The 21,857-nt window shown below is 47.1% G+C and overlaps 1 protein-coding gene across 1 annotated transcript in view; it reads right to left on the bottom strand.

Annotated features, from left to right (window-relative positions):
- The window catches only part of FBL (fibrillarin), an 80,286-nt gene that overhangs the window by 6,691 nt on the left and 51,738 nt on the right, over window positions 1-21,857 (bottom strand). The window contains exon 8 of the mRNA XM_069604967.1: window positions 15,595-15,740. Coding sequence (XP_069461068.1) covers window positions 15,595-15,740 — 146 coding nt within the window. The remainder of the gene's footprint in view (window positions 1-15,594; window positions 15,741-21,857) is intronic.

Here is a 21,857-nt window from a genome sequence, read left to right as displayed (position 1 = left end):
CCATATGCGGACAACGTGCTTCTCTATTAGAGACCCGGCTGCCCACCTGGACCAGATATTGAGAGACAACCAAAATTGGCACTCTCGGGCTTTACTATAAATTACACCAAATCTGAAATCTTCCCGCTCACCCCGTCCACTACACAACCGCCCTGCACTTCCCCCTCCGATGGTCACCGAGGGACATCAGATACCTTTGAGTGCACGTGTCCCCACACTAAAGCTTAACTGTTGGCTGACAACTACGTGGCTGCGGCACAGCTTGCGGAGGCTCAAATGTTGAAATGGCACAGTCTCCCACTCTCCCTGTTGGGTAGACCATCTCTAATCAAAATGATAATGGTCCCTAAATTACTCTACGTCTTCACTAATGTGAAGATCTGGCCTGGAAAGCGATACTTCAGGAACCTACACACTGCATGTGCCCAATTTTTATGGCACTCGGGCGCGGTTCGTAAGAAATGGCAGCACATGGCTCTTCCCTATGGAAATGGGGGTTTCACCGCTCCCGTCTTCGCTAAATAATGGACAGCCACGCAGGCCCAACACGCCACATACTGGTACACGTTCTCCGACCCTCCCCCACATGTGAAGCTCGAGAAACTAGCAAGCGAAGGAGTCAACAACCTCTCTCATACTCCACCATACATTTCATGCCGATGCCCCGGCCGCCCCTGTAGCGGCCACTATCAGGGCCTGGAAATATATCCTGCAGACACAACCCGGCCATCACCCATACTACAAATGGCTGCCCATCTGGCAGTTCCCAGGCCTCAGCCCTACACATGATAAACTCCTAATGAAACACTGGCACAACTTGGGCTACCGGGCCCTGATCGACTTTTACCCTGATGGGAAGTTTATCACTCTGCAGACGTGGCGCCCCGGACACCTTGATACTGCGTTGGAACTACTACAATACTACAGGTTGAGGGTGGTGTTCCGCGCCTGGTGGCCCTCATACCCTGATGAGCCCCCAGAGATTCACTACATATCCAACTCGGCTGGAGGGTTAGTGTCCTCGCTGTACAAATTGCTGATGGCCGACCCCAAGGACGTGCCACTCAAGGCACGCGATACGTGGACTGAGGAGCTGGGCCTCCCCATCACTGACGCAGTGTGGGAAGAAATGTGCATACACACCCGAACCACCTCTCTGAATGCCAGACATAGATGTATACAATACAAGCTCCTGAATAGATTATACTACACACCGCACAGACTGGATAGGTTTGCACACACCCAGGCTCGCACCTGCCCTAAAATGTAAGTCTCCTGCTGCAGATCACACTTGTATGTTCTGGTCCTGTGATGCGCTGGGCCCATACTGGAAAGCCATAATAGACGCTCTCTCGGAAATCCCCTATCCCTCCAGAACCCCTAGCTATACTGTTCGGCCTGTGGGATAACCCTGAATTGAGGAAGGTGTCTAGGTTTCTGAATGTTGCCACCACAGTAGCCAAATAATGCGTATTACAATGTTGGAAGCACGATCCCCTTCGTTTGAGATGTGGTTGGGGCCCTCACCTGGACTCAAGCGTGAGGATACCCTCCCGCTGACCTCTTGGCCCAAGAATGTATGGATGGAATTTTGCACCCATCTGAATAACAAGGATGACTTACTACTGTCCCCCTCCCGCCCCCCCCTCCTGGTGAAGTAAACTAACCCATTGTTGAGCCACAAATTTGAACTATTGTGCATCTGTCCTTGCTGGCATTTCTCATGTATTGCATTACCACACGTGTCTGATACCCTTATTATACTGTACATTGTGTTGTCTGTTCTCTCACCATGCCAATATGGTTCAACAAATTTCTATTAAAAAAACATGAACAGTATAGTCGAAGAAAATCAGCTGGAGAAAGGTTTTTGGTACAGTCTTGCCAAAAGGAAGGAAGTATGCTTACACCAAATGTAAAAGCAAACTTCCACTTGACCAACTTCTGATTCCACCACAAACCTACCCAAAAAAGAAATGAGCTGGTCCAGAATTCATCAATAATCACCTTAGATCAAGTACTACACCAAGAGCAGCATGGATATCAATATAGTTTAGACAGTGCACTGATCACCATTTGTTTCCAACAGATTAAATTTGCCTCAAAGTGCATGAAGGTAAGCCAACTGATATTGATTCTTTTTGAAGAAAGAGAGACTCCTATTTTGAGCAATGGCAGACAGAAATCTCAACAATTGGGTGCGTAAGCCCCAGTCGTCGATGTGAGGAGCAATACTCTTATTGGCATTGAGAAACCAATGGGAGCGACTTTCTTTGAATGAGTTAGCCTATGGATAGAGGGTCAACTGACTTCAAAACAAAATGCTTAAACTCAGAAGGCAAGATGTTACAGGGAGATGGTTCTGTGGATGTATTTTGCAGGTTTACTTGATAAAGCATGGTGGCACTCAAAAATGGAAGTGTGGGATCCCTACCTCAAGTGGACTACACAAGACATATCTTAATATTAGCTAACCCACCTTTTAATAGGCCTGTACTACACAAGTTGGTAGTGTGACTGAGCAGCCAGGCTTATCTTATGGGGGGTAATGGAAGCTGTAGCGCTGTACAATGAAATCAGTAAATACAAGTACCCAAGTAAACAAAGTTTACTAATAGTTATTTATATACACAAAGATATTTAAAGCTCTTTAAAAAGCTGCAATTAGCTGTAACATTAATCCCAAGTTAAGATTCAATACAAAAAGTGAATAAAGCAGGCGAGTAATTCATGTTACACATGTTCCAGCACCCAGAGGTGAGGTCAGTTTAAGGAACAAGTTCCTTCCCTGTAACTGTTCTCCAGCATGGGCCTGGCATGCATTCACAGGCTCATGAATATTCAAAGTTACTTGTATCCCCTTTGCAGTATTGAGTTAAGGAAGGAAAGGTTAGGGTTACATCAGAACAGACTGATATTCTATGAATATCAGTTATAGTCTCCCAAAGGGACGCAGGCAGTCTTATCCAGTGTTCAACTTTTAAAACTTGTAAAGGGAACAAGCACTGCCAACTCCAATCCAATAGATTCAGAAGGCGGCCTTTAGGGAGCCAGGCCAGCCAAAGTAAATGGGCAAAGTCAAAGTTCTGATGCTCTCAGAAAAATGTTGTTCGTGTAAAAAAAAAAATTAAAACAAAAAAAAAAAGCAACTCAAGCCTTCAAGAAGCACAAGCTGAAAGGCCAATGCAAGTGAGTGGAGGTCAACTCAGTAGGGTTAAATAGCACTCCCAAAGGTAGGAAGCATCCCAATGGCAAAATGAGAATAGGTCGTGGTGATGAAAGGGAGGACGCCTGGCAGGCTTCGGCTGCAGCACTCAGAAGGGGACTCAGGCAGCAATGGATTTCCGTTGATTCAGTGGCTTTGTGGCCTCTCAGCACCAAAGAAAGTTCCTTGATCGTTGGTCCTGGACTCCGTTGAGGAGACTGGACGCAGATTTCCTGCTTCTGTAGTGTCGGTCTTATGGATACCCACGAAGATTTGGCCGGATTCACACATGCACTCACAGGTGGTCGAGGTACCCGGGTATTGGGATTCTGCAACATTGGAAAGCCGCAGCAAGTCAGGGTTGCGTGAAAATATAGTTTGTCTTGAGGCTAGTTGGTCCCAGCAGCCTAGGAGGTAGTCACCTATCGTCTTCCCTGTCGATTTGAAAACTGGGTCAGCACAGCTGCAGGGCTTCACCAGGCACTTTGCGGTCCAGGAGGATGCTGCTGCTGCTGGTGGTGTCTGTCTTCTGCTTCAGATGTTGTCCTCCAGTGTTCGACTCTGCTCTTAGTCTCCAAATCCTCGCTTATTATGCAGGCACACAGAGACAAAGGATAGGGAAGTTTTGGGACCCTCTCACACTTCATGCCTTGACACACTGGAGCCTGGGGGGCTTCAGGGCTGAAGCCCTGAAAAGGCAAAACACACAAAGGACGCAAACCTGATGCAAACCACAGTAAAAGCCCAGAAGAAACTAACAAGAAATCCCCCTTGGGTGCAGCACTGCAGCTGAGGTATCAGCATGCAGATACATATCACTAGGTAGTAAAAAAAAAGAAACCACTGCCACCAGCCAGTCAAGTGAGTTACTGTAACAAAATGTTACACAAGGAATGGGTTAAAGGAGCAGTGTGGTGTGTGCTGTGCCCATAAAGTAAAGGTAAGACAGGGGTCATCTTACAATTCATGGGAACAGTAGTTTACCCAAGAAAATGTAGTTAAACATTAAGTTAAGTCCAAGGGACTTCTCAGTGGCACTGTACAAAAGGGTTCCATGTGTTAATATCCGTGAAAAACTATCGCAATACAAAAATAGCCATACTTTTGCTGCAATATTAAGGCATGGAACCTGCAGGGGGACACCCCCGCAAACCCTGCTCCCAAAAAACCCCACTATTATCCCCACAAACAAATATAGCCTATGGCCATTCCTGACAACCATATAGAGCGATATTTTTGGTGGTGATAAGATTACCTGATAACTACAAAAGGTGATGTGTCAATGCAAAATCAGATGTCTATGAGTTTACCAGACTCCAAAATAACAGAAAAACTGAACATTTTAGGAAAACATGAGAGAAAGGCCCCACTCACAGGAGTAAAAATTCAAAAGCCCAGAGTCCAGCTAAAGAACTGGGAGTCTAAGATTAAAAGGGAATTGGCAGAAATATGAAAATTCTCCCCAACAAGGAAAACTCCCAATAAATGCTGCAAGTGCAGCTTTTGCACAGTCTAAATCTCTTCGCCTGCCTGGGACGGTGCACTTTCATCCAGGGGGATTTTTCCTAAAGTTGACTCCCATGAGTAAGACTTCATAAAACCATCCCAATGGTATACAGGACACCAACTCTTAGCATCAGTCTGTACTACTCATGGAACCTTTGTAGAGTAGCAGAGCAGACAGGCTCATCATAAGAGGCAGATGTGAGCTGTAGGCAAGTACACTGAACCCAGTTAATAAAGCAGATCAAAGAAACACCAATACATTTATATTAAAATATCGATCAGAATTATACAAATGTGTTATACTTATTTCATTAAACCAATGACAGTTCTACCGTATTACCGGTAGTACCGCACACTGACAGATACTGTAATTGTATTTAGTTAGCAAAACCACATAAGATAGTCTTTTGTGAAAAAAGAAACAGTTTGTTAGTCAAAACATTAGCAGAGCTTAAGTTTCTAGGGGCAGTTTCCGCACACACTTAAAGTCTGATCCCAACTATAAGGAGAAAACTATAAGGAGAAGTAAAATTTCACGAAGCAGAACAGCAAAAGTTCCTGGATATTCTCAGTCTAGTTCAAGATGCTAGATGCTGGAAGAATTGACAAAACGTTGGAGACGCCGTTGAAAAAACTCGCAAAAGGGACACGCCGACAGTTTGGGTACACCTCTACATGCACTCCAGCACTCTGGAGCGACTTCAGTTTAAGGTTAGCAATACCTTTTCACCCCACAGTACCTTAGGTTAGAAGTGTTTGTGGCTGGATTCTCCTTGATGTAGCAGCACTGGACCTCGTCTCCGGATTACTCGGTCTGGGGACTAAAGGCAGGACAATGAACGGGATCTCAGCAGTCGAGGGAGGACCTCTCGCACAGATTCTTCAGCTTCTCTGGTCAGTCTGCGGTTTTGCCACCTTTTCTGCAGCACCAACAAAGGACACGACTCACCATGTCAATCTACTTGGATTCCTGCACTCTGAGGGGATTTGGACGAGTTGGATTGAGTCTCTGCAAGTTCACCTGGAGCTCAGCAAGGACTTGGATGGATTTGGCAGGACGCAATACGATTGCATTAGAGAGAAGTCAGAAATGTGCCAATTCCAGTCTACCTTCGAGACACACCCCCCCCCCCCCCCCCCCAGCTCTTTTGCTGGACTTTAGAACTTAATTTTTATCCCGAGGGAGCAAGACCTTTTCCCCCACTGTCTCATGTATTTTTCATTGATTTGAACACTTTCTTTTGGTTTTGGAGTCTGACAAACTCCATAGGCATTTTTTTTTACATTGCGACAGCACCTTCAGTATTGGTTCCATGTAATGTCCCCTCAAAAATATCGCCATGCAAAAATATCGCCGAAAAATTACTGTTTTTTGTGGGGACATTATTGCATGGAACGTGTGGGGGACACCCCCACAACCCCCAAACCCTTTTAACTTTTATTTTTTTCCCTGCCCCTGTATATATGGTCACCCATATAATATCGCCACAACCTTTTCTCGGCGATATTATATATGGCGACCATATATATGGGGATAATATTACCTGATACCCCTTCAGTGCAGTGGCACAGGGACGTCTTCCAGATTTTCCAAAGGTTTAAATAACTTTGCTTGGTTAAACTGTTTCCAAAAGCAGCAAAGCGAAATTAACTTTCATTTGTAACTTTCTAGACCCAGCACACACATCTAACAATATGGTGCAGAGAGGTTACTTACTATCCTCCGACTAGTTTCTCATGTAACATTTTTATGTTACCCCTTCTACAATTAATGGCTGGTGGCTGTGGTTTACTTTTTCCTACCATTGTGTGTTTTTATCATGGGCTGCAATTGCTGCTGCAGTAAAGGACCCATTTGTCAAAATGGCCCCAGTCTATTTTCACCATTTGTTGTTGGAAAGGTCCTTCTTGAGATTTACTCTGCGCGCCAAACCAGGTTTGGTCCCTTTGTTTTGTCTTTGGTGGGGTTCACTGGTGAAGCCCGCCCCTGGCTCCAGCATGTATGCCAGGGTAGGAAGCAAGGCAGGTTCCCGAAACTGTTTAATCTCCTTGGTTACAGGAATGCACCCAAGGTAATTGGTTCGACTAGAGAAGCCCTGCAAAGGACTACTTCTCCCCTTGGGTTGGTGGGACCCATCGACCCCCAAGACGAACTTGCCTGGAAATCCTCTCAGAGCTGGCTGTAGCTCCATTGCTGCTGCAGGAACCGATTGCCAAGGAGAGAAGGAACAAATTACTTACATGTAACTGTTCTCCAGCATGGGTCTGTCATGGATTCACATGCTCATGAATATTCCCAGTCAGGCTGGGAATCCTCGGTAAAGAGAAAAATCAGTTTCACTTCTAAACTGTCTCTCCTAACAACCAATCACTATTGCCCCTAGCCAATGAGTGCCCTCTACCTAAGCCCCTCTGGCAGCCATCTTCAGATTTGGTAGCACGTAAAGTGGCAGTAGGACCAAGAGAAGAGCCGCAGAGGGGTAGGCGGGAGGGTTTGCATGTGAATCCATGACAGAGCCATGCTGGAAAACAGTTCAAGGTAAGTAACTTGTTCCTTCTCCAGCATGGGGTCTGGCATGGATTCACATGCTCATGAATAAAGAATACATAGCAGTACACATGCACAACCACAGCGTCGACCGCCCCGGGGTTCTGGTGTAGCAGGAGATAGCCACCAGATGAATGTTGACAGAAGCGTGCGCCAGCCCTGCTTTGGCCAGCGACAGCAAGTAGGCAGCACCTGAGGGGCTGAAATCCGTAGAGGGTTTATCTGTGTATGGCACCAGACGGTGAACCTCTTCCACTTCTGTCCGTAGAACTTCAGTGTAGACGAAGCCCTGGCCTTGGCAAGTACCTCCTTGCAGTCCGGCCAGAATCTCGTATCCTCCAAACTCTAGTGCTGCAGGAGCCAGGCCTGCAAGTTCAGCGACCATGGGTTGTGATGCAGAATCGCTCCTCCTTCCGTTGCGAGAAGATCTGCAACCACCGGAAGCTTGATGGAGGGGACGCTGACAAGTCCAGAGGGTCTGGGTACCATCTGTCTCGGCCATGCTGGTGCGACGAAGATCATCCTGCACCGGGACAGTGACAGGGGGAGGGGCGTGGGGGTCACAAACCGGACGTCCCAGGGGAATGATAATGCATCCCCATGCTCCCCGGCTGGGGAAACCTGCTGGCGAACCTCCGCCACTTGATGTTCTTCGCCGTCGCAAACCAATCAATGTGGGATTGCCCCATCGTCGGAACAGAAGATCCACTTGGTCCTGCCAAAGTTCCCTGCTGAGGGAATCGGCAATGTTCTTCACTCCTGCCAGAGGAAACGGGACGAGGAACATCCCCATGGCAATGAGCCAGTGCCATAGGTCCTGCGCCTCTCTGGAGAGTGCCGGGGATCCGATGCCCCCCTGCTTCCAGAAGTAGAACATTGTGGTGGTGTTGTCCGTGAAGACCCGCATCACCTTGCCCTTGAGGGACGAAGGAAAGACTTGAGGGCCCAAAACACTGACTGTAGCTCCAGTACGTTGATATGCAACAAATTCTCCTCCGGTAGCCACAGGCCTCTTGCATGGAGACTTCAGTGTGTGCACCCCATCCTTCCAGGGAGGCATCCATCGTGATAGTCTCCTGATGAGGTGGGGTCTGGAAGTTTGAGCCCGCTAACAGATGCGGGTGGACACCACACCACCGTATCGCTCGACGTAAATTTGTCGAGCGAGATCTTGTCCTTGAAATTTCCGGATACCTGGATCCAACGGGCATTAAGGAATTCTTGCAGCAGCCGCATCCACAGCTTGCAGTCGAAAGGGGTATATGCATGACATACTGAGAACAGACTTGATGGACCTCACCCTTGCGATCTTCAGGGTCAACAGCCGTTGCACCTTGCCCAGGATGGCCGCTACCATCTCCTCCAGAGACGGCAGGCATGACACTTGAGTCGAGAAGCCAGAAACTGAGTCTTGCGATGGCACCGAAAACCCCAGCTCTACAACAGCTGGACGGTTTTCACTGTGTCCCACGGCGACCTCCCCTCGATTTTGCTCGGATGAGCCAGTCGTCCAGTTATGGGTAAACGTGGATCCCTCGTAGATGTAGCTGTGCCGGCACTGCGCCAGGCACTTGACCATCGGCGCTGACTTCAATCCGAAGGGAAGGGCCTTGAACTGAGTGCCGACTTTGAACCACGAAGCGCAGAAACTTGCGGTTTCCCTTGGGGAATGGGGATGTGAAAGTAGGCATCCACCAAGTCCAGTGACAGAAAATCCCCTTCCTCTAGCTGTCCTAGCACGTGCTGAAAGGTTACCATGCAAAACTTCTGGGATCCGATTACTTGTTCAGACGGCAGAGGTCCAGGATGGGCCTCCAACCACCAGTCTTCTTCCTGACGAGGAAGTACCAAGAGTAAACTCAAGCCTCTTTGGGACAAGCTCCAAGTGCCCTTGTTCAGCATGGCCCGCACCTCCAGCAGAAGCTGAGGGACGTGGTTTTCCTGCCTGGCCACTGGTGGTATGCGGGGACACTTGGAATTCCAGGTTGTGTCCGTGGGCCGGAGCATCCAGCACCCAATAGTCGGTGGAGATGGACTTCCAGCCTCCCACTGGGGTGTGCAGGTGGGGACCCGACATCACAGCCGGTTCAATCTTGCTTCGCCGTGGAGGCACCGCCTTGGGGACCTTGACGATGCCGACCTCCAGACTTGCTGCATCCCTTTTAGGCCTCATGAGCTGAAAGAGCCGGACGGTTGGCAGTAGGAGGAACTTCCACCAAAGCCTTTGGAGGAACCTTGGGGTTTACCCCCAGAAATCCCAAAGTACGGCAGTCACTGCTGAAGCATGATGTCGTTGACGCGGACGAGCCAGAAGATTTCTTCTTCGCCGCGACCACAGAATCCGGGGAAGGCCGAGACCTCAAACACTTGGGTGCAGAGTCCTGTACTTTTTGTACCGGCCCCTCTTTGCTGGGGCCGAGGAAGCGTTCTTCATAAGGGACAGCCCCTTGTCCCAAATGTCGTCCAACAGCGGAATCGACAGCACGGTTTTACTCTTTGCCTCGTAGCATTGGTACAGGAAACCCTCTTTTCCTGAGGCGTCAGCTGAAAGAGGTCAGAGGCCATAGAGATCATGGCATGGAACGGGCCCATCTTGTTAGGCGGTGAGGCACTGGGCAGTGGAGACGGGAGGTCTCCCAACCTGCCATAGTCATCCGTGCCAGTCAACGCTGTGTCTGTATCCTCCTTCAGCGGGGGGGGCGGGGGGGGGGGCTTTGACAGGTGACGGAGGGTGAAATCTCTTGACCGGGGGCGTGCCTGAAGCCCCCAGTGCCGCAGGATCTTCCGTCGGCGGCAGGGGCATCCTCGTCTGAATCTCCAAACACAAGGTGTTCATGCCTGGAGAATGTACACCGAAATGTCCGCTGGGGGTTGAGGCGATTGCTGAAGTGGCGGAAGCGACGGAGGAAGCGGTGTAGGGTTCTCCAAATCCTCCACGGCCTGCTCCTCCTAGTCGGTCCTGTCTCCCTCATGGGGATCCTTCCGGTAGGACTTGGCCTCGGCAAACTTTTACAAAATTGTATGGAGAGTAGAAAGCTCCTCCTCAGAGTAGATGCCGTGCCCTGGAGGACTACTGTGCACCCCCCCTCTCTGCGACCAGGTGAGACCATTGCGGGGAGATTATGGGCATCGTCTCTATGGGCAGAAGAGACGATTCCCTCCTGGCAGGCAGGGAAACTGTTGCCTTGGGGGCTGCACCCAGCGAAGGCCGGTACGCCACCACGCCTTCAATGGAAGGCTTCGCCGGGTGAATCTGGGCCTGCACAACCTTGGTCGAGCTAGGGGCCTCACCTTGGAGGGGGCCTTGACCTTGGGGTCGGGTCAGCACCCCGCACCCCTTTGCCCTTAGACTAGTCCATCCAGGACTTCTCCCGAAGCCTACCCGGGTGGTCTGACTTCCTCTTCGCCAAATCAGAGCGGTGGCTCGTGGTTGAAGGAGCTGGCAACACTGAGCTTGCCCTGGCTGCCGGGGAGTCAGTCAACGGCACTACCGGTGGACTCACGGTGCTTAGCCTTATGTTGGGCCCCTGTCGCCTGAGCGCCCTCAAGGGTCTTGGAAGATTGCTCAGTTTTCTACTTGTGGCCAGGGAGGCATGGTGCCGGGACTCTCACGTAGCAGGGCCCTTGGCCTGGAGCCACTCAGTGAGACGCCTACGCCAAACCATCTCCTTGCAAAACGCACAGGCTTCCTCCACGTGGTCCGAATGTAGGCAATAGAGGCACATTGAATGCCCATCGTCCAAGTAGATGTTCCGTAGGCCACATCCTGGGAAAACCCTGAAAAGAGGCGGCAAGTCTTCTTTCTCTGCCATGTCCACACTGGGTAGGCCTCGAAGAAACTTCTGGAATCCTAACTTGACAAAATTCAGCCCTTGAGGGGCGCTGGAAAATCTGAAAACAGGTCCCCGTTAATCGGCTGATGGGCCGATGGAGCTTGAGGCACGATTGACCGAAAAATAAGAGTAAAACTAGCGAAAAACGCAGTAAAAAAACCAGAGCGCCAATTACGAGCACTCCCACTACTTGACTGGTAAAAATCTGAAGATGGCTGCTAGAGGAGGGGCTTAAATAGAGGGCAGTCATTGGCTGGAGTGGGGGGGTTGACCAGTGATTGGTTGTTAGGAGAAAGACAGTTCAGAAGTGAAACCGATTTTTTCTTTACCGAGGATTCCCAGCCTGACGGGGAACATTCATGCGTATGTGAATCCATGTCAGACCCCATGCTGGAGAACACGTAGAGACTTGTTGGTCCCACTAGTCCAGGCGTTTAAGCACCACACAAGGCCTTTGCAGATCAGGTAGTCCATCATGGCTTCACCGGGAAGACACAGGAAGGGATGCTGTGACTAGAGCGTCAGTTGACGGTCTTGGCTCTGAAGAAATGACTGCAGGAGTCCTCTTATCCAAAATACAGCGCGGATGCAAGTCCAAGCCCACCAATGGTAAGGATCTGCACCAAACAGCCAGTAGTTGTCCAATCAGCAACATTAGTTTCACGCCGTTAGGCAAGATCGTAGTAACCCTGTGAGAGACTACACCAGCCAGGTCCTCTTGGCAATAGGGAACCCAACCTTTGGTATAGGCCTATACTACACAAGTTGGTAGAGTGAGCAGCCAGGCTAATCTCAAGAGGGGTCAATGTAAGCTGTACAGATGCAAAATAATAGTCACAACTTTTACTCAAGGTTTATTAAAATTAATTTAACTGTCAGTTTTCAAGAAGGCGTTTTTAAGAAGGCTCTTTAGAAAGGGCAAGATACAACACAGACTCCTCCTACACCCTCCGGTGACTTCAATAGTAAGGACACTGGACATTGATATATCACCGACACTTAATGTAATACTGGAGTTATGGCAAAAAGGAAAGGTTAGGGAAGGACACAAAGGTTAAGTTTTCCTGAAAAGGTAAGCACTTTCACAATCCCCCCCCCCCCAATGAACTATAGGTTAACCCTCGCCCAGCAATACAATTTACTTATGAACACGTCAAAGGGTCAGACGAGTCTGCAGGCAGCCAGTGTCAATTGAGCAAAGCCTAGGAGGGTGGGTGGGGGGCGGTGGGGTCAGAGGCACTTCTTGAAGATAGCACAACAATCTTGCACAATGTTAAGAGTTTGTGGCTAAGAGATCACTGTTGGGCCACAAGCTGTAAGACCTGTGAAAAACAAAGCTGCAAGCAACTCCGCAAAAGGCAGCCAATGCAAGTTTCAACTGAGGCCAAGAAAACTACACACACAAGGCAAGTACATATCAAGCATTGACATACGCCTGGAACCGAAACCCTACAACAAAAGAACAGGAGTATCCTCTCACCAAGCCCCGAAAACCTGGAACGACCTTCCAAAGTACATCCGTAAGACAACAAACCACCTACTATTCAGGAAATTACTCAAAACCTGTCTCTTCACGTCATAACTAGAAAGACCAGCCACAGGGGCACGCACACAACTAAAACATTGATGAACAGAGACCCAGAACCACACCAAGCAATCAATGGGAAAAATACTCAGGAAAATATCCCACGACATACTAAACTACTAACCGGGAGACAGCCGCATTGCGACCAAAGACCATAAACATAGCAAGACAAAGACAAACACTAGGACGAATCAACAAGAGGACCATAACCTTAAACTACAGCCATTCCCAACAGACCCAAGGACAACAGATAGAGAGGGAATTGATCATACAAACTACAACTAAACAGACAGTCATGACAGGTGGAAACGAACGACCGAATCCACAGGCTCACCAAGACGGAAGCACTAGAACGCCACACCAAGACCCTGAACCAACTGACCAGTGTCACACTAGAAGAGAATAGATATTACCATCCCAGTACCACACCCAAAGAAAATCAAATCCAAACAATACTCACTATGAAACAGCAGGGTCAGCACAAACGAAGCAAATCTGCCCACGAGGAACCAGCATCAACCCAACCCACAGGGGTACAACTCTAACAGAATCAGAAGGATCGGAGTCTGGATACAGACCCACTACCCCAACCCTCAATCTTCTGCATACTTAAACCACGCAACCATCTCTCCCAGCAATCCGCACACACTTTACCACACTGCATTAACACAATCATCGCACTCGAGGTCTCGCCCGATCTGAAACTAGCACCAAAGCCCAGCACTCTGTATACCAAGCTGAAGCTGCCAACAGCACATCACTTCTCCCGCTCCCCTCCTCCCAACTAACCCTATCCCCTCCTTCCCGTTTACAGATCCGTCAGAGCGCCTGGGGACCAATTCCGTTGGTGACGGTGCGCTATACAAGTACCTTTAACATAACCCCTAGTTACACAGTGCTAGGAGTCTGAAGAAAAAGGTCCAGCTGGCTTCTGTTCCTGTTGTAGTCCTGCATATCATGTTGTTCCTACGCTTCAGTCGTAGGGACAAGAGGTAGGACGGCTGGGACTCCTGCACTATGGTTTGAAGGTCAGTGGCATCAATGGGCACACATCAGCTGCACTTCCCGGTTTCAGCTACTCACAAATAGCACCACTGCTGATATTTGACACCTTAAAGGATCCCCTTGGTTCTGGGGTACAACACTGTTGAGGTGGCTCAGGAAGTCCTGCTTCAAGGGAGTTGGAAGATCTTCCTGGAGCTTAGGTCCAGCTTAAAGGCGGTGCAATCATCCTGGCGTTCCCGTACCCTGGCACTCCGTTCCTGCAGCAGCAAAGTACAGCCAGCAGAGAGGTTCCAGGCAACTTAGTCTTGGGGTTGATTGGTCCCCCCAAACCAAGGGGAGAAGTCGTCCTTTCCGGGCTTCTCTAGTTAATTAGAAATTCAGAGCTTCATCACTGCAACAGGGCTTCACTGGCAAACCAACGGTCGAGGAGGCAGCAGAAAGCTCCTCTTCCAGTTTCTTCTTCGGTTCCTTCGTCCAGTGGGCTCCTTACAAAAGACCTAACCTTTTATGCAAGTTTCTCCCATTCATTCTCAGCCTAGCCGTCACGCAAAGCAGGGTGGTTGTCGTCCCAGGACAGCCAGCCAGCCAATCAGCTTTGGGTGCATTCCTGTAACCGAGGAGACTAAGCACAGGGAGTTTTGGGAATCTCCCCTTGCTTCCTGCCCTGCCAGACACGCTGGAGCCAGACTTCAGCAGTGAACCCCCACCGAAGAAAAACAAACAAAGGACCAAACCTGCTTTGGCGCGCAGAGTGAATCTCAAGAAGGACTTTACAAATAATTGACAGAATGCGCACCCATGGGAGCAATACTGCAGCTGAGGATTCAGCCTGTGGTAAAAACGCAGAATGGTAGGAAAAATAAACCACTGCCACCAGCCATTAATTGTAGAAAGGGTAACAAAAATGTTAAATGAGAAAGTAGACAAAGGGGATACTAAGGAACCCCTCCACATAAGATGGTGTGTGCTGGGTCTACAAAGTAACAAAGGTAAGTTAAGTCAATTTCACTGTTGCTCTTGAAACAGTTAACTCAAGAGAGGGTATTTAAACATTAAGAGAAATGAGAAATCCAAAGGACTTCTCTGCGACACTGCATTGAAGGTGCTGCGTGTCAATGCAAAAGGCGATGCATATGGAGTTTGTCAGACTGCAGAGTCATAGAAGCACTAATAGAGAGTGAGAAGGGCTCACTCTCCAGGATTTAAAAAGTTCTAGAGTCCAGCAACAGAGATGGGAGTCTCCAAGTTAAAAGGGAATTAACACAGAAATGAGAATTCTCCCCAACACACGCATACCCCACACCCAGACTGGCACCAGGAATGGAGCCATGCACAGTTATCACTAGCCTGCAAAAGCGGTAAGTGCATGACCTATGGAATTTCCTGGCAAGGCAAGAAGTCCAAACAATGCCCAAAGAACAAGTGAAAATCTTGGTGTGGCCACTTCAGAGCACTAGCCACGTTTAGAAGCCATACGCGGTAAATGCTAATGTGCACACTAGAAAAAACAAATTGTAAAAATGTAATTGCTGCCATCAGCTTGTCTTAAGGCACAAGTAAGAGTGCGATACATAAGTATCCCCATTGCATTGCATTATGCTGTATGCAATGTTAAAAAGTTACCAAAAGTACAAGACAAAAAGGGAAACAGTTTCCCAGATAGCCTGAAGGAATGATTTCCCTTCAACAAAACAAAAAGCCAGTCCCAGTTTGAACGGTCATGACAGGTTCATAAACAAATGTAAAATGTTTAGGGGCCCTTAGAACTACAGATGGTAAGTTGCTAAGACTTTCCTAATAGGAAGCACACAGCTAAACCCCCCCCTTCCCCACTGCAATTCCAAGAAACCATAACTATAGGGGGACATGCATGACATCCTACACATCTAAAAATGAAGAGTTCTACACATACCTGTATATTCCAACTACAACTGCATGATCTCGCTCGTAAGGCTCCAATGTCAACTGCTCCTGTGGCTTCATATTTTCATGCTGCATTTTCTTTACTTCTGAGGCAAAAACAGCCTCTGGAGCTGCTGTGGAATCTATACAGTTTGCCTGAAAAAAAAAAACAGTTCTTAATTAACACTTTAAACAAACAACGTTTTAGAATATATCCCCCCCCCATATCGACGGTTTCTAGCCATGGGCAATCAAATGCCAGAGCATCCTGGAACCAATGTGTCCATCCGCTCAGCAGAAAGGCTTTACATTCATTTGCTTCAATACAAAAAGATGGGTTCTACAAGTTGCTGTCTTACTCCACCCCATTCACAAATTTAAGTGGTTTGTGTAATACAAGTACTGCATTTCCTTTGATGTTGGTTTCAGTTCTCCCGTTAACAACCCCATGGCCTAAAGTATCTCCGGCAAAAGAAGGTATGGTACCGCTAGGGAGAATTTTAATCTGTGCTAATTTCCTCCCACCTTCGAGAACCCCAGCTATTTCGCTTGCCTTCTAGAGTGGGACCTTTTTCTCACTCCCTCTTGTGTTTTTCCCTGACTAGGTTTTTGTGTTTTCACTGTTTTTGGAGTCCGACAAACTCCATAGGCCTCTGCTTTTTGTATAGTGACAGCACCTTCAGTGCAGGGTCACTGAAGTCCTTCGGATTTCTCTTAAGGTTTAAATAACTTTTCTTGGGTGAACTACCATTCCCAAGAACAGCAAGGTGAAAATGATCGTACTTACCTTTTTCCTTTTGTAGGCCCAACACAGTCATGGGGAGTGCTGGGGGTTACTTAGTAGCACCATATCCTACTTTCTTGAACATTTCTTTTGTTACCCGCACTACTTTACATGGCTGGTGGCAGTGGTTTAATTTTTACTACCAGTGTGCTTTCTTACCGCAGACTGAACCCTCAGCTGCAGTACAGCACCATGGGTGTCCCAGTCTGTCAAAAATGGCTCCAGTCTTTTTTTCACCATTTTCTTGGCTTTTACTCTGTGCATTGCCAGATTTGAGCCCTTTGTGTTTTGATTTGGTGGGCTTCAGCCCATTAAGCCCACCCCTGGCTCCAGTGTGTCTGAAAGGGCAGGATGTGAGGGAGGTTCACAAAACTGATCCTTTATCTCTAGGAGTGCCTGAACAAAACCAGTCCAGATCGGCCGGCTGGCTGTCCTAAAAAGACAGCCAGCCTGCTTTGTGATTGACAGCCTAGGCTGTGAATGAGTGGGAAACTAGGAGGGTTTTGGGACTAGAGGCAGCAACGACCACTGGAAGAAACTGAAGAGAAGCCTGCTGCAACCTACTGGACCTTGAATTGCCCGTTGAAGCCCTACTGCTGTGCTGACCTTTTTCACCTGAACAGAAGCTCTGGATGGAAAGACTTCTCCCCTTGGATTAGTGGGACAAACTCCCGTCGCGCTCTGAAACACCAGAGTATGAGCACGATATAAAATATATCATAACCCTGAAACGAACTCCACTATGGTGCAATTCCCAACTTTCTGTACCTCTCCGTTGCTGCAAAAGCCCAATGCCAGGCGATGAGTGTCCATAACAAGAGTGCAAGATCTGCTGCGGAATAAATCCGGCCAAAAGCTCCAGGAACCTCCTAAGAACACCCCAGAAGCAGGCAATCCTGATCTAGAGTCCCCTCACCAGAGTCCAGGACTGAGGGAGCAAGGAAAGTCCAACCAGAGATATTAGATCTGCATCAGTGCTGTTTGCGAGGCACTGAAACCCTAAGTGCTGCAGAATAAAAGAGAGCCCGTAGCTGCCGAAGTCCTTCCCCCAAGTACTGCTGCAGGCACCCTCCAGACGTCCTCCCTCTTGCCCCCACGACTGAGGCTCAGGAACCAGGGCCTGCTTGGCTGTAGCAAGACGGCATCCACCTGGACCACCTTTCTTCCAACCAGAGGTACTTTTTTGGGGTACTTACCTTCTCGCCTTAAGTCGCGCTTGAGAATTGCACTTTCTTGCACAGGCTTAGCTTGTGTCCCTTCAGTGATTTTCTCTGAACGATCAGACTTTGTGAAACACTTCTATCCAAGGAGTGCATCAGAACCATGGACTGTCCAATTGACTTTGGCTGTCTTGGCTCCCTAAAGGCACCTTTCTGAATCCATCAACTTTGGCATTGCTTGTCCATCCTAGGTTGTAATTTGTTGAACACTTACTGCTGGGAAAGGCTTACCTAGATTTCACTGGAGAATCCAAACTATATTTACTTTATAAGAAAGTATGTTCCAACCTTTCCATTTTCCTTTAACCCTTCCTGAAACTCAGTCTAACATATATTGGTGTTATATCTAAATTCAATACTATCCTTGTTTTTGAAGTCACTTCGGGGTGTAAGAACTGTATTAGCATATCCAAAGAGTATTCACCAACGTTGACTGTTGAAGTTATTCCAAAATGCGCTGGACTGTAACAATTGACTTTTAAAGAAGCTTAACTAAAACTTGGTATAAATATTTATAACTGAAACCCAGTTTAAGTGTTCAGGTTACTTGTATTGACGGACTTCATTTGTACAGCTCACAATTACCCCTCTTGAGATAGGCCTAGCTGCTCAGTCACGCTACCAACTTGTGTAGTACGGACCTATACCAAAGGTGGGCTACCTAATACCAAGCAGATATGTCGTGTAGTCTCACAGTGTGACGGTACCTGTTGGAAGAATTGGTGCAAACAGATAATTTGTTGTAGCCTCAAACTAAATCCCAGCTTTATGCGATTACCAATATGGAGGGCAGTCTGCAGGCTTAAGCAACTAGTGCGAGATTCAAATATGTAGTCATTTCACACTGCGTCCATACAGAACATGAGTCATGTGTGAGCGACTTCTTTGTAGGTTAGAATTTACAGCCAAGACGTTTCCATATTTCATAAACTTAAAAAACAGCCTTTTAGTTAATCAAGACAAGAGATTGCCTCAATGGAATTAAATGGGCCAAAGCTTTAATACAGGGTAACTAGGCACAACATACTTTTGCATATCTGACATTGCAGTTTTGCTAGATTGCTCTTAAAACAGGCTTCTATGATCCAGTATTAATTCACCCTTTGCGGTATCAAGATTGTGGGAAATACACAACATGGCAAATGTGGTTAAGAGATGCCTCGAGAAGAGGATTGTTTAGAAAACCTTTAACGTTACCAGACACATAAAGGAGGAATCCAAGTAGATTACAAAAGCAGAATAATTCAAGCATGGGTCTTCACCCTTTGGCTCTCCAGCTGTTTTGAACTGCAACTCCCATCAGCCTGAGACAATAGTCAATGCTGAGAAATCAAGGGTTTGGTAGACAAACATCTAGACAACCACAAATTGCAGATCTCTGGTTTATAGGCTTAAGTCAATACACCAGTTGAAAATTTGCTCAGCACCAGAGTCCTATGTCACATAAGTGGGCAGTGTATAGTTCTGGAGAGATGCAAGTAGCAGATTACAACGTATAGCGAAAACATTGCTATTTGCACAGCACATGGCACCTTATGTAATACAGCAAGCAGATTATACCATATGTACTGCACATTGCATTTTTCCAATGCTTTAATGTATTTTAATGTTCCAGTATCTCCAGGTTCAATACAATTACACAGTTACAAGTGGGGTACGAGTCGTTTAGAAGCACATTACATAGGAGTCCAATAGACAAGACGAGCATGAGCAGTTAACGTGTGTGTGTGTAACAGGTCACGTGAGCACATTAGGAGATTTGCTATTTTATTTTGCAGTCTTGCAGTGTCATCTATGTTGACATTTCTGCACTTGACACATTGCACTTTATTTTCAAACACAGGAGAAGACTTATTTGCAGAACATATTGCAAAGTTTTGATATCCAGTATGTTAGCACTAGCTCTGTACCTGGTACAATGCATCATACATCCGAAAACATACACAAAAATAAATGAATTTCAATATCTAACAGCAACGTGCCATTTATCAGATGATTGAGATTAAAGAACCAACTGTAGGCTAGTGTTTATATATTCTACATATTTTTTAATATACAGCATCACAATCATGTGCTCAAGTGTGGTTTAAATGCTGTATTTGAGCCGTGTGTAGCATCCTATTGCTACAGACAACTGTTGTAATAGATCAGCAGCTTGCTTGACATTGTGATTTAGCAATGTGTTAAGGTGGCAGCCGTACGCTTACACATGACATTCCAAGATGTCTGCCCCCATGCACACCAAAGGTATTGAATCTTGGCCTCACCCAACCAACAGCAACGAAGGACTAATCTTGTTTCAAGCGACCCTCATCCTTTGTATACAAACCAGACGAAGCCCGTTCAGGGTGAACCGTGTTTCTTTCCTGCTACCCCAATGTCCAGCAGCTGACCAAGGGTCTGCAACTTCATTTTCATTGATACCATCGCCTGAGTGCTGCTGCACTTTTGACTGCTTCGTAGTCTATCCCTCTTTTTTGATAGGTTAGTTGCAGAATGCTTTGCCGAAGAGTCAAAGGTCAATCCTTCAGGCAACAGGAGCCATTGAAAGTAAGATTCTTTTGGAACAATTCCTCTAAAATGGAGAGCCTTTTAGCTGCTCTGAACTAGCTAAAGTCATGCGACTGGTTCCACACAGTGTGCACCACCACTACTTGCATATTTAATACAGTACCACATTAAATAAAATATTTGTCCTGGACCGTGTTCTTAGCTTAACCTAGGGAACAAGCCCACAGGCCATCTAGCCGGGCCCAATTTCGGATGCAGGCTACTTGCTACACTGCCTCATTTCTCCAGTTAGGCCAATTTAAAAAAGAAAGCCTGTGGCAAGTAACTTGCACCAAGATTGTTTCAGTCGAAGTGTGAGGGAGACTTTCCAAAGCAGTTCAAGCTAATGATCCGCCCCAATGTCTGCACCGATTGCAGTTCTAGCAAAGATGAGCAACTCCCATGTTGCAGACTACAGTCAAGCCATAGAAGTGATATCTGAGGAGACTGACAAGAATTTGCATATTTCATCCATTTTGTTTGGACTAAAATGTTACAATCTGAGTTTAAATAGATTCCAATTTCGTTTATATAGCAGGACTTCACACCACTATACAGATCAATAGCATTTCAGTCAGGATTACCAATTAAAAATGGGATGCAGATGTGCAATGAAACAGAATGCCACAATACTAGCGCAACAAGGCAGAGCGTGCCCTTTATTGTGAGAAGAGCAGCAGGGAGAGCCTGAAACAAGGCAATCAACTGTGGCCATTTGATACTAGGACCTCTATCATAAGAAGTATTCATCCTTCCCTTGACAAGTGGTCCACTATGTACAGTGTTCAAACCTTTCCTATATTGACCACTGTCAACAGAACCAGCTTCCGCATGTAGCCCGTTTTCTGGGCCAGGGCATGCCCCTCCCTCACCCAGGCAAAAGGCAGTCTCCACAGGATCCAACCACCCACGCAGCATGGGTTGCAAGGTTTTCCAACCATTGGGGTCCACACTCGGGACAGTGCCTACAGGTAGCCACACTGTCCCTTTACAGTAATGAGATTTGTGCATTTACCCATTTGTCAGCTTAATATCCTGCGCAATTTGCATTTGCCTTTTATCTACTTATTGCAAAAATAAGTATAATGCGCTCTTCAGAGCGAGTTCGTTGTTCTAGCAAATACGAACCTGCAAAGGTGTGTACTTGTAGTAGGCTGCTCCCAACGCAAGCATCCATATAAAAAACACATGGGCATTTTAGGGCACTAGCAAGGTTTTGTAGCAAGAAGCTGTTAATGTGAATTCATACTAAAAATCCTGCAAAAATGTAACTACTGCCACCAGCTTGTCTTAAGGCAGACAAAAGTAACCAAAGACATGTTTTGTGCACGGTTAGTGAAGTTACCAAAACAGGAAGTAGAAAAAAAAAAAACACAAATGAAAAACTGTTTTCCAGTAGCGAGTCTGAAGGACTGATCAGTTTCCCCATGACAACATGAGCAAAAGGAGTGTGTCACTTCTCTGTACAATGTCAGGACAGGTTAAAAGCAAAATGTTTGGGTGCATAGAATATAGGAGGGAAAGAAAAGAATATTTCCCCATCAGGCAGTAAAAAGGCCATTCCACAGAAAAATTATATCAAGACTGAGGACAGTGTACCACACAAAGCTCAGTTTGCATTCACTTTTGATGCAAAGTACAAAAATGCCAGGATTCACGAAGAATATATGGGCACTAGTTTCCTAGTAAAACAAACATAAAAGAATGCTATGCCACATT

Source organism: Ambystoma mexicanum, chromosome 1p, assembly GCF_040938575.1.
Source record: "Ambystoma mexicanum isolate Mex_15411 chromosome 1p, UKY_AmexF1_1, whole genome shotgun sequence".
NCBI lineage: Eukaryota > Metazoa > Chordata > Amphibia > Caudata > Ambystomatidae > Ambystoma > Ambystoma mexicanum.
This window is presented reverse-complemented; position numbering and strand designations above follow the sequence as displayed.